At 47.8% G+C, this 12,278-nt stretch overlaps 1 protein-coding gene across 2 annotated transcripts in view; it reads left to right on the forward strand.

The window, feature by feature from the left end:
* Positions 1-12,055, forward strand: part of LOC105563641 (stAR-related lipid transfer protein 13) — a 280,578-nt gene extending 268,523 nt beyond the window's left edge. Inside the window, exons 11-16 of one of the 2 annotated variants that reach the window (XM_012015394.1) lie at positions 5,879-7,589; positions 7,685-8,022; positions 8,139-8,290; positions 8,484-8,768; positions 8,938-9,117; positions 9,289-12,055. In XM_012015394.1, the coding sequence (XP_011870784.1) occupies positions 5,879-7,589; positions 7,685-8,022; positions 8,139-8,290; positions 8,484-8,768; positions 8,938-9,117; positions 9,289-9,403 (2,781 nt within the window). In that variant the 3' untranslated portion in view covers positions 9,404-12,055. The remainder of the gene's footprint in view (positions 1-5,878; positions 7,590-7,684; positions 8,023-8,138; positions 8,291-8,483; positions 8,769-8,937; positions 9,118-9,288) is intronic. The other variant, XM_012015395.1, reaches the window with a different exon arrangement.
* Positions 12,056-12,278: the final 223 nt, after the last annotated feature.

Here is a 12,278-nt window from a genome sequence, read left to right on the forward strand (position 1 = left end):
TTTGTATTTTTCGGACGCTCTTTCACACTCTAATGATTTATCACGTTGAAAATTTTACATTGCCTCATGACCTCACCAACGCTCTGTTTATTGTTATTATTACTGCCCTCACGTTTGTTTTCAGCAGCATCTGTAACAGAACTTAAATGAATGTACTCACTGTGTACCGAGCCTCGCTCTTTGAATCGGACGCTTTAGTCGCTCGCGCTTAAAGAACTGTATGGACAGAGCAACTAAACAGCTGGATTAAAATATCAGTGTTAATTTTGAGTCAGTTTCTCGCTGCGACAGGCTTCCTCCTGGGCGTCGTAAATTACATTGAATGCCACCGCGTGATACGACGGCTAATTGGTAATCCAACCCGGCCAATTATTTAACTGCAGTCTTATTTAACTACAATTTGCGCGCGTCTGTTATAATTGCTTGTAAGACGGTAAAGGAATAGAATGTTCATTAGAGCAGCCTGCCGCTTTGTGTCGCGTGTACATTGCGCACCTTAAAACAACGACAAAGTGTATTCGGGTTACGATATACAGTTTTTAACTGTACTTGATACATAATAAACTTTTACAATACAAACTAATTACGCGTGTGGTTATGGACCTCGCATAGTTTCGTGTAACAAAATTAACGCCGCGCGTCTCTCGTAGGACATTAAGCAGGCGGCAAGAAAACGAGAGATGCACTTTAATAGGACACTCGTCGGAAGTCGAACCTTTTTTTTCCTCCTTGCGTAACGAGTATCCCTTTCATATATCCGTGGCGTATTTGCGCGTATATCTCGGACCGTCCAGGCCCAGAAAAACAGCGGACGGAGGTTTGTTCAACCTGCTTAGACGGAAGTGACGTCGGCCGTACACACGGCGGGGCGACACGGCTCGTTGAGTGCCGCGCGGAAATAACTCACGTATGAGGGTATCGTCACGTCTCTGGCGTAGTAACGCGCCGGAACGGAAACGCAGATACGTGCATGCGAGCGAGCGAGCGACCCAAGTACCGAACGGACGCGGTAATCGGCCGCGAAACTTATGCGCGACAAAGAAAGGAAAAGAGAGAGAGAGAGCCGATGCCGATGTCCGACGCTCGCGCATTAGATGCATTACGAAAGGTGCATCCTCCTCCTCGGTGCAGGAGGAGGAGGATGACGGAGGACGTCTATTGCGTCGATCCTCCGCGACGTAAATGCATGTAGCCTTCGTCGCTGGCTCGCGAGAGTCGTCTCGCCGTCTTCTCGCCCTTCGTCAGGCGTGACGCCCCGATGTAATGCCTGATGATGGCGAAATGCCGGGGAGGAAGTAAAAATAACCGGCACGAGATGGAAATTGGATAAATTGAAGTGCGACTCGAGGTCCCTTTTATCGTCAATCGAAAATATACGCGGCGGTCTGTATCAATTTGCGTTTATAGCAAGGAAAACGGAAAGTTTAGAATGTAAACTGTCGAGATTATCATAAACGCCTCTCAATTGCGTCGATAAAGCAAGCCATTAATTTTACACGTTGAAAGCACGGCGGATACTTTGTATTCTCATCACTCTCCCTCCCTCTCTCTCCTCGTCAGGAGGCCAAACATTTATCGCAATTCACGAACGAGGGATTCTATTTAGCCCTCCGGTTAGCCCGGAAAGTCGTTATCGGCATTCACGCATCCGAGAGCTTTTCGTGCCGCCGTTATCGGTCTTCCCGATCAGAGGCCCATCTAGCTGTGCCCTGGTTGCGCCGTCACCGAGGAAAGAGAAACGACACGGTGACCCCTGCGACTCGTGGCATCTCGTCAGGTCCCCGTGAGGTGACTAAGCCGAAATGGGCGTCTTTTCGTGCGCCCCCCCCGAAGACGGTTGGCTTTCTAACAATAGGACCGGGCACATCGCTTCTCGTTACGAAACTTGACGCCTTTGTACCTCCACGTGATGCACGCACGAGGTGTGCGTCTGTGTGCAGCCTCACGTGAGCCACGCTGCATGACAATGGAGCCTGGTCTCGCTGTGGTAACATCTCGTACGGTTCGCACAGTGGCATCGTTTGACGCACACGCGCGCGCGCGCGCACGCACGCATCTTCTCGTCCGAGAGGCGAGGATCACGCTTTGAATTATGCGCTCTCAGTCAGGATTTTCTCGGAGCGTTACGAATTTACGAAGAAAGACGGGGAAACGTGAGTTGGGCAGGAAAATCACGCGACTCTTTATAAAGCGCTGACTTTTGGGAGATAAACATATCGGTATGAAAGAAATTTCTTCTAATTTTCCCTTATTTCTCACCAACTCGGGTAAACATTGTACTTTTATCACAAGATAGCGAAATCAGAAATGGCGCTGTAAAAATTGCAGTTTTGCAGTTTTCTTGGAAATAACGTGCATCTTGCAGTTTCTTCTCGATAGTTTTCTCCATCGATTCTAAATAAATATGTAGAGGAAAGTTTCCTATTACGAGATAAACTTCTAATATGAGATAGCAGGCTTTCAACATTGAAATTCAATCGCAAATCTTTTTTCGTAACGTTCGCACGACCCGACAATAAATTTTCCACTAAACACATTTCACTCCAATGGCAATGAATTCATGGTAGAACCATTCGAAATGATGTCTATTAATTTAGCAGAAACCCTGCTGTCTCATATTAGGTGCTTGCCTCGTAATAGCGCAGGTTCACAAGTCGATGATCAAATTGACGTCGATTACGATTTTTCGGACGGAGTTTGATTTGACGACGACTAGATTCTTCACTTATCTTCGCTTCTTGCGAAGATCGACAGAAATTCGCATAATTGTCGATGTACATTTAACATCTACAGACCGTCGACGCTTTCGTCGCTTATGATCTGTAAAAAATGTATTATTTGGACAATAGATACTTGAAATAGTACGAAGTATTTCTTTCTTGTCAGTAATTTTGCAACTGTACATTTTAAAATTGCTCTACCTCGGAAACAGTGGGGAATGGGACATATATTCATATGAACATTTTTGCTTGAAATGACCGATACTATCACCTCCCAGAATATTGGCCTTTCCTCCTGGGACAACCTGTATAGTAGATATCGCTTTCAAGTCGAGTCGATAAATGGAGGCGTTGATTCGATTGCAATATGATATTAATTGAGACATGACCAGATCGTGGACGTCTATAAAATGGATGCGATGAAATCTTCTAAATATCAACTTGATTATTGATTCTCACGTGATCTCAACTTGATTTCAACATGATGTTCACCGGACTCTTCATCGACTTGTGAACCCGGGAGGGGACTTTCCACTATGGCAACGAAAGCGATTCCCGAATGATTGACGCCAACCCGTCCTGCGCCACTAAAAGAGTATCAGAAACGCGCCATTTGTCGCGCGAAAGGAACGTTTTATTTATATGTGCACGGGGCCACCGGAAGGAATAATTAGCGAGGCAAAAATAGTTTCGCAATTATACCGCGCCTCGCACCTTGCCTCGTCAAAGACCAGACGTTTGTCACCGCGGTTGTCCTCGTTGACGACGTCGCTGTCGCCGTCGGACGTCACCGGCCGATTTTATTTCCGTCGCCTCGAACGGAAGGGTTTCGAAAGCTCGCCCTCGCTCGTCCCGCCTGCAGCCTTAGGGTAGTATTACATTTGTCGGACGACCAATGTTTTAATAACGCGTTGATTGGCTACAAGCTAGAAAAGTTCTAGATACTCGGGAACTTTTTATCCCGCGGCTAATCAACACGCTTAAAAAATTTGTCGTACGACAAATGTAATACTAGCCTTAGGGTGCGTTTCCAATGAACGCGTCACGCGTCGCGTAAGTCCCAGTCTACAATAGAGATATAAACCCTAAGCCTTAAGAAATTGACTAATCACAATCGCGTATTCTACTCGTACTTGACCGTGATTGGTCAATTTCTTAAAGCTTAGGGCTTAAATCCTCTATTGTAGACTGGGACTAATGTCCGATAATCCAATGAGCGTACAGCGTACAACCAAAAGTCGATTAATTTTCCACAAAAGCTGTTCGCCCATTGGACTACCACGCGCGACGCGCGCAGTGGAAACGCACCCTTAGGCCGACACGAAGCGCGCGAAATGCACTCCGAAATCTCAAAAGTCTATTTTCTGCCTGCGGCGCCCACGCTTTATGTCCCGGCCGATATCCCGCGCGTGCAATGCCGCGTATTTTTATCCGTGGCCCACATCCGCGAGGAGAAGCGCCGTGCCACCTTATTATTCGGTCACTCGCGTAATCGAACGAGGAAAAAGAACGGAGGGACGCGCGAGAAGACGAGGCCCCCGCTCGTTTCCTCTTCCATCCATCGGCGGAGACCCGTAAACCCATTTCGAGCGTTACCCGCTCAGACGACGCGCCGCGCCGCGCGAGATCGTTCTAGTAAATTATTTTTTTACGGCGTGCATCGTAACCCCGTCCCCTGGAAACCGTGCTACCTATATAAAACAGGATTTATCGCGGTGATAAAAGCGAGCGATCCGGCGCGGCTTCCCAAAATGAATTAGGGAAACACGCGCTTTGGGGTCGTGTCTTGGGTTCGTTCTCGGGACGGATCGCCGGGTGGGACGGTGGTGAAAGTCAGTAATGGCCGGCCGTAAATTTCGGAAGGCACAATGAAATTTAATTTAGGAGACATAATTAGGACGTAAACTGTTTTGACGTTACGGAGATTTAGGGTGTTTCTTCTTGTAACACTTGTTTAACTGATGGCCCCGAGTAGAAAACCGACTGTTACATTAGAAACTATTACGTGTCTATCGCGGGATCATTTCATTTTCATATCTTTCGACAATGGAATTCTCTATCCGATTTCGTTAAACAATACAATTCTCCTTTCACCTTGGCCAATACGGACAATTTACACGCGATAATGAAGACTTCCGCCGGGAAGTCACGCCGTCTGTCGGTCCTTCGGTAACCATTTAATTCTTATTGCGCCAGCTGATGACCTCGCGGTTATCGAGCCGGCAATTTCTTTTTCTCTCCTCGCCATCGGGGGCGGCAGAAACGCTTGACTTGCGACCTTAAGACCCCGTCGCCGATCACGGGCGGTAAAAGTGCGACGCGGAACACACTTTCTACAATTAATTATAGAGCACGGGCGCGATCCGCCTGTTCGCCATTGGCAGCGGTCGCTTAATTTCGTCGCTACGAATTGATTACGAAACACCGTCGTGCGTTAAACGCCCGACGAGTGCCATTTGTCCCCAGGCGTTACGTTTCTCCAGCGCGTAGACACTCGCGTCGGATAACGTGAGTCACATGTGAGTTCTTACGGGCCGCTTTGTTAGTCCGCTGTAATCCCGCGGAAGAAACGCCCAGGCCCTTTGCGGATTACACGCGCCGGCCGGCTAGTTTATCACTTACTTTGTGCTTGTCCGAATCGCACCTTGCACGCGACAGGATTATCCTCCGTGCGAAATAAATGGGCTCGAGGCCCCGCTCGCGAAAGCCGTCACCGTACGAATGGAATTCTCGTTCGAATCAAGTTCCCGGATCCAGATCCAGCTGGATCCGGATCGTGATTCAGACCGGTGAATCACATTTTGCCACATCGCGTTTTTCTGCTCTCGCAGATTTAGGTCAATCGGAATTAACTATGACACTCCTGTTAAAAATATAATAATTGTTGTTACGATTGCCATCCCGCACAGCAATGCGAGTCCAGTGCTGGGCAAAATTAATGAACTAAACTTTTTAGCAATTAACACTTACTCTCTAACAATTTTTGTAACAAAACCGATCTTATTAGTTTAACTGTTTTCATATCTTTCTCATTTCCTTTTTCTTGGGTTCATTGCGTTATTATGGACGTCGACGAATGTATATTATAATTAATATATTGGTTGTTATACCGTAAAATTAATTAGATTAAAAATGTTGCGTCGTCGTTTGTGCTACAGAGCGGCGGTGGCGACGAATCCGACGAGGACACGCAGTGCGCCTTGAGCGAGAAATGGACCTTCGAGAAGAAGACGAGACGCTGGTCTCGCATAGGCGACGTTACGGCGGCGAACGTCGAGAGGCTGCAGGCGATCGCCGGGCAAAATGCCGCGTCCGAGGACGACTCCCTCGAGGATCGTCTGGAGGCCGAAGAAGCGGAGGACACCATGCTGGAGAATCTGCGGTACGGCAGCCTGCCGCCGGGGGCCGTGCCCGATGAGAACGGCACGCGATTCCGCCGGTCCGGCTCGGAGAGGCTGCGGGACGGCGCGAAGGCCTTCCTGAGGCGCGTCGAGTCCCTCAAGTCGCGGCGGCGGAAGCGGCAGAATCGCGACGGGGTGGTGATCAGCGGGCCGCAGGTGCTCGACGTGATGTCCATGCAGCAGAAGATGAAGGAGCTCAACTGCGTGGACGTGTCGCCCACGGGGCCGGCGCCGGTGCCCTTCAACGACCTCCTGTCGGCTTCGCCTCTACAAATTCCGGGCTCGCCGGTCACACTGCCGGCCTCTCCCTATCATCTGCCGCCGTCGCCGCTGGCGAACGCACCCAGCCCCTTCGGCGACGACTCCTCCAGCTACTGCTCGGACGGCTCGCAGGGCGGCGGACCGACACCGACGCCGACCCGCACGAAGATGAACCGCGCCCGTCGGTTCTTACACCGCGGCAGGGAGGATCAGGGCGCGCTCAGCGACTCCGAGTGCCAGCCGACGAACTGGCGGCACCGTTACTTCCGCGACGCTAACAGCAACCATGCGAAGGTGCTGGAGTTCGTCAACGTACGCTCCCAAAGTTCCAAGGAGCGTTCGCAGAGTTCCACGCCGGCGAAGAATGCACCGATCAACACCCGCGGCGGCAGTCTGAACCTCGGCAAGGAATCGCAGAGGTATCGCGACAAGCTCGCGCAGGGCAAGGAAGAGAAGCCGGCGTCCTCGAAGCGGGAGGACAAGATGCGCAAGAGCTTCCGGCGCCGCGACGACTCGCGTAGGGAAGACAAGTCTAAGGAAGTGACAGTCTACCGGGAAAAATCCAGGTCCAGGAGCTCTGAATTAGCCGGCAGTCAGGAGAGCGGCTCCACCGTGGCCAGCAGGGATTCCGAACCGGAAGAGGAGTCGCCCAGACACAAGGGCACCGTCGTTAGGTGGCACAGCTTCCAGAGAGGGTCGCTCTACCCCGAACACTTGGACCAATTGTGCCCCAGAGCGATGGCTTCCATGTCGTGCGGACAACTCTTGGTCCTGAGGAAGCTGGCATTGTTGAAACTCACGGCGTGCATGGAACGGTATTGTCCGACCCACCGCACCGGCTGGAACTGGGAGCTGCCGAAGTTCATCAGGAAAATCAAGACGCCTGATTACAAAGACAAGACGGTCTTCGGAGTGCCGCTCTTGCTGTCCTTACAGAGAACCGGTCAAGCTTTACCCAAGTGTATCCAGATCGCTCTGAGATGGCTGCGAGCCAACGCGCTGGATCAGGTGGGCATCTTTAGAAAGAGCGGCGTCAAGTCGAGGATACAGAAGCTGAAAATTATGACGGAGACTCAGGGAGACAATATCAATTTTGACGGGCAGCAGGCGTTCGACGTCGCCGATCTTGTCAAACAGTATTTCAGAGAGTTGCCGGAGGCTCTGCTGACAAACAAGCTCTCGGAGACCTTTATCGCCATCTTCCAACGTAAGTTCGCGCGAGTCTTGCTGGCTTATCTTCCAGCTTGTAGATCGTGCGAGATGAGAAACGTGATTTTGCCACGGCTCGCTTTTCCTTTGCAGATGTACCGGTGGAGTTGCGGCCCGATGCCGTGCAGTGCGTCCTGTTGCTGCTGCCGGATGAGCATCGCGAGGCGCTAGAGACTCTGCTCGACTTCCTCAACCATGTCGCCAGCAACTCGCCCTACAACCAAATGACAGCCTCGAATCTGGCTGTGTGTCTAGCGCCGAGCTTGTTCCATTTCAACCACAGCAACACGAACGTGACCAACAGGTCGAGCAGCGTGTCGCCACGTAGGCGAAAGACCGTGGGCATTCCCGATCAGCGGGAACTGTCGGAAAACAAAGCCGCTCACGACTGTCTTCTGTATCTGGTCAAGATGCATCGTGAATTATTCATGGTGAGTGCCGAACCGTCGTCACTCGTCGATCGCGCGATCGCTCGCGCGTTTCGTTCGATTCCCAAAGCGCGAACGAATGGGAAGGGCACGGCTCATGCGTCTTCCGGCTCTTTCAGATCTCATCGGACATGCTGACGCAGTGTCACTTTAATTACATGGAACAGAGCATTCCGGTCGCGCTGGAGGAGCTCGGCTCGGAACTCAAGCAGGATTGGAGGGGCTACCTGTACGCCTGCACCACGGCGTTGCTGAAGGAAGCGCGAGAAAAGTGAGTGCACGTCGTCATTCTGTTCTATTTATTCGCGAGAATGCACGGTGTGTTGCGAGTAAAGTATAAATATGAGCGCGCAAAAATTTTATGATCGAACATACGTGCTTTTGAGTCAACAGTTATAAGCGAAAGGAGGAATAAAAAGAATATCGAGTGCGCGCTAAATAGAGACTCTCGCAATCTGTTCTAGCAGAAGTCGCGGTTGGGTCACGGTGAACAATCCTGCCGACAATAGCGTGGAAATGGCGTACAAGAAGGTCGGCGACGGGCACCCGCTTCGTCTCTGGCGGGTGTCAACCGAAGTCGAGGCTCCGCCAAACGAGCTGTTACATCGCGTGCTAAGAGAGAGGCACATCTGGGATCCGCAGCTTTTAAAATACAGACTGGTGACCAAATTGGACACCAATGTGGAGGTCTTCCAATACGCCACCGGGAACATGAGTCCGCTGCCCGCCCGAGATTATTGCGTACTAAGGTGAGTTTTGACAAAATTGCGTCACATACATACAAATCATTCATTCGTCTCAGTTATGCGGGAACATATTCTAACATTATTATATCTTTGCAAGTGACAAGTATTCTTCCGAGAATTGAAATTGTTTGAGATGTTTACAGTTGCTAACGAGTGTAATTAACTTTCGCAGATCCTGGCGGAACGATCTTCCCAAAGGTGCTTGCGTCATTGTGGAAACATCCGTGGAACATCCAGACGCCCCTGTCATGCTCGGGGGAACTCGCGGCATCGTTTTGGCCTCACGTTATCTTATCGAACCATGTGGCAGCGGCAAATCCCGTATTATGCATTTATCCCGAGTCGATACAAAGTAAGTGATATCAAATTGTTTTTCACCTCTTGACGTTCGCTTAGAAATGTTCGATACAAATTTACTCGGAGTAAATTACTTATTTTCGTCCACTTTATTATTTGAAATAAATTTGGACTTAAGAAAAACTTGAAATTAGACGAAGATTCAAATGAGATAATTTGTTTCCAGGGGTCGCACACCTGAATGGTACAACAAGAGCTATGGACACATCGCTGCCCTTCATCTAAGCAAAATCCGCAATTCTTTCAAACATACCACCGATGGGCCCGAAAGTAAAGTTTGAGAACAGGATGCCGTGCAACAGGTATCGTTGCACGGTCCTCCCTTTCCTTCCTCGTCTTCCTCGTCTTCCTCCACCTCCACCTCCACCTCCACTTCCACCTCCACCCTTCAAGTACCCGAAGAGCAACAGTATGACCACAGGATCCTAATGGACGTACTACAGGTCCAGCCTACCATCGATGAAGAATAATCTCGATCGACCAGTGCGATCGATAACCAAAACCCACCGATGTCGTAGTTAGCGTCGTTCAGCAACTGTGTTTGGACTTGAGATAAGCAACCTATTTTATCAGATATAGTAGTACAAGTAGTAGAATCTCCCGTATGACGCGCTGTACAAAGATCTTGCCGTCCGTTTGTTGTGAAAGTTGAAAGGGACGGGATATAAGAAAACGAGAATGGACAAAACTTTAATAGTGAAAATGGGCTCGCGCGCGTCTAAATCGGCCATTTCGGGACGACCCGTTATTTTTGCAATTTCAATGTTGTTGTTGTTCGAGAATTTATAAATTTTATCAAATCCCGATCGCAGTTGACCGCCATTCCTGAAACCGCGTGTCGCTACGGTTTTTTCATCTGATCGCATCTTCAATGCTGAAGGATCGAAAGACTGTCGATAACGCTTCCGGTTGCGAGATAGATGAACGTCATTTGGTGTCTTCGACGACTATGTGTACGTGTTTATATATGAAAATAGCGATTCCATAGGTTTATCCCGTAGCAAGTTCATATTTTCGATAAAAGTAAAGCGGGGAGATACGTGAGAGCACGACCAAGGTAAGAGATGATATTAACTATATATTTTCTCACAACATCCTTAATCAATAAAACCTCCTGTTATAAGCGCTATTGTTTCGACTTTTACAAATTGTAATATAGATTACAATACAAGTGAAATTAGTTTAAATATTTTATTTTTTGACGCGACAGAATTTTATCATCGGACCTCATGTCAGGTATTTTTCTATAGCAGATAAAATTTTAAGATGAACAAATGAATCCGCGGGACCGAGTTTCGTCGTGATAAAATGTCGCTCTGTGCAGGATCATCCGTCTTACAGAACGCACCAATCAGTTACAGCGCGACAGCTGCAAGCGAAACCGCATCTAAGTTGACGGTATTCGTACGTGAGCGTTTGTAATGACGATGTATGATCGATGTGATGTTTCCGTCAGGCTTCTAAAAATGGGACGAAGCCTAGATAGGGTGCTGTCTGGAGATACAAATTTCCTATGCATTTCGTATATTTTTTTTTGGACCAAATACCAATTTTTCTATCACACAGTGTATCGCATTAAGGTAGTCGACGTGCGTCTCGGTTGAGGAATTTCCTTCCTCTCCCATAAATGTTGCCACACGTAGACGAGCGAATATGTAAATGTCGCGTACGCATGTACACGTGTGTCTATTTATAAATGTGCTCTTATAAGCACGTGTTTGTTACATGTAAAAGAGAGAACTACGTCGTTCAGTGTCGGAGTTACACGATGCACTGCTGCGCCGTTCAAGCTGCTGTGTGAAAAAATACGTCATACGAGGATACGGTTGAGCAAAAATAACTTGAGACTACGACTTTTACGAGAAAGTTATGCCGATTATTTCTATTTTCTTGCAAGATGAAAACGATGATAGTTTTGTATTCTTTGGCTTATGATCGGGAAGATTCGAAATTTCTCTATTTTTGTGAGACTAAAAATAATTCGCGTGTAGCGGTTTACGTAAACAAAGCAGCGCACTGTGCAGTTCTGCTCGTTATCGTAGATTTACCGCCGCGGTCACGATCGCCGCGGCGGTTCAAGCAATGCGAAAGGATTTTGAGTAAAACATAAGTTTCCAAATCTCGTTGTTCTGCGAGTGGCGGACGACTCCACTCGACATAAGCAATTGTCATTGTTACTCGTATCGATGTTAAGGGTTAAAATGAAAAATAAAAAGTATCCGTTTTCGCCGTGACTGTTCCGGAATCGTCGCGAGTCGACCAATTGCGCTCGCGAATTGGGGACACGCGCTTAGGATGTTTAATCGTTCGACATGTCCGCATGCAACAATTACCATAGGGACCATCTCGTGGACGCAACAAACAACCGAAACGTTAGCCGTGTAAAATAAAAGTGGCGAAAGGGAAGAGAACGCTAAATTGAACTTTCCATTGTGCGTCAATGCATCGCTCAATGGCGATGTAACGAGCAGCAGAATTCTATTTGATACGACGGACTTGACAGACGGATGAAAACCTATTCACATTTGTTGCGTCCACGGATCAACTTTGTTTGGACCCCAAACAGGAAATGACCTGCGTAAGATGCACCTCATCGAATTGAAACTCTAAGTGTATTTTAACGTAATACTAGTCACTTACAATATAGCCGAGAATTATGGATTACGACTATAGATTTTTATTGTGCAGCGTTGCGCCGAGAATATTTAAAATATTATTAATTGCTACTATATATATTATATATCGACGTTAAGTAATCATACAAATATATCATATTTTTGTGTCAAAGACGCCAGTAGAAGCGCGACGACCGAGATAGAGATGCGTCGTCGGCGTTTCTTCGTATTTGTAAACGATATATGAACGTCTTTATTCTTGTAATCCGTGTTCCACTAGAATGTAAATATGTATATTATACAATAATGAGCAACACAGAGTTATATATTCATTAATAGCCTCCTATTCTTAGCGATCCGTCTTCACCGGCGGAAAATTTTTTTATAAATAGCAACGAAAAATCGACTTGAAATAGAAATTTGTAGAAATTTTTATATCTTCGTTGAAACTATTTTTTAGTAAAAATATCTACGAAATAGCACCACAAATTACAATGTTCTCAAATCAAGAAATTATTGCAAGTAGTAGTTCATGAAAATT

The sequence above is a fragment of the Vollenhovia emeryi genome, unplaced genomic scaffold (genome assembly GCF_000949405.1).
Source record: "Vollenhovia emeryi isolate VEMERY1.0 unplaced genomic scaffold, V.emery_V1.0 DF939173.1, whole genome shotgun sequence".
Classification (NCBI taxonomy): Eukaryota; Metazoa; Arthropoda; class Insecta; order Hymenoptera; family Formicidae; genus Vollenhovia; species Vollenhovia emeryi.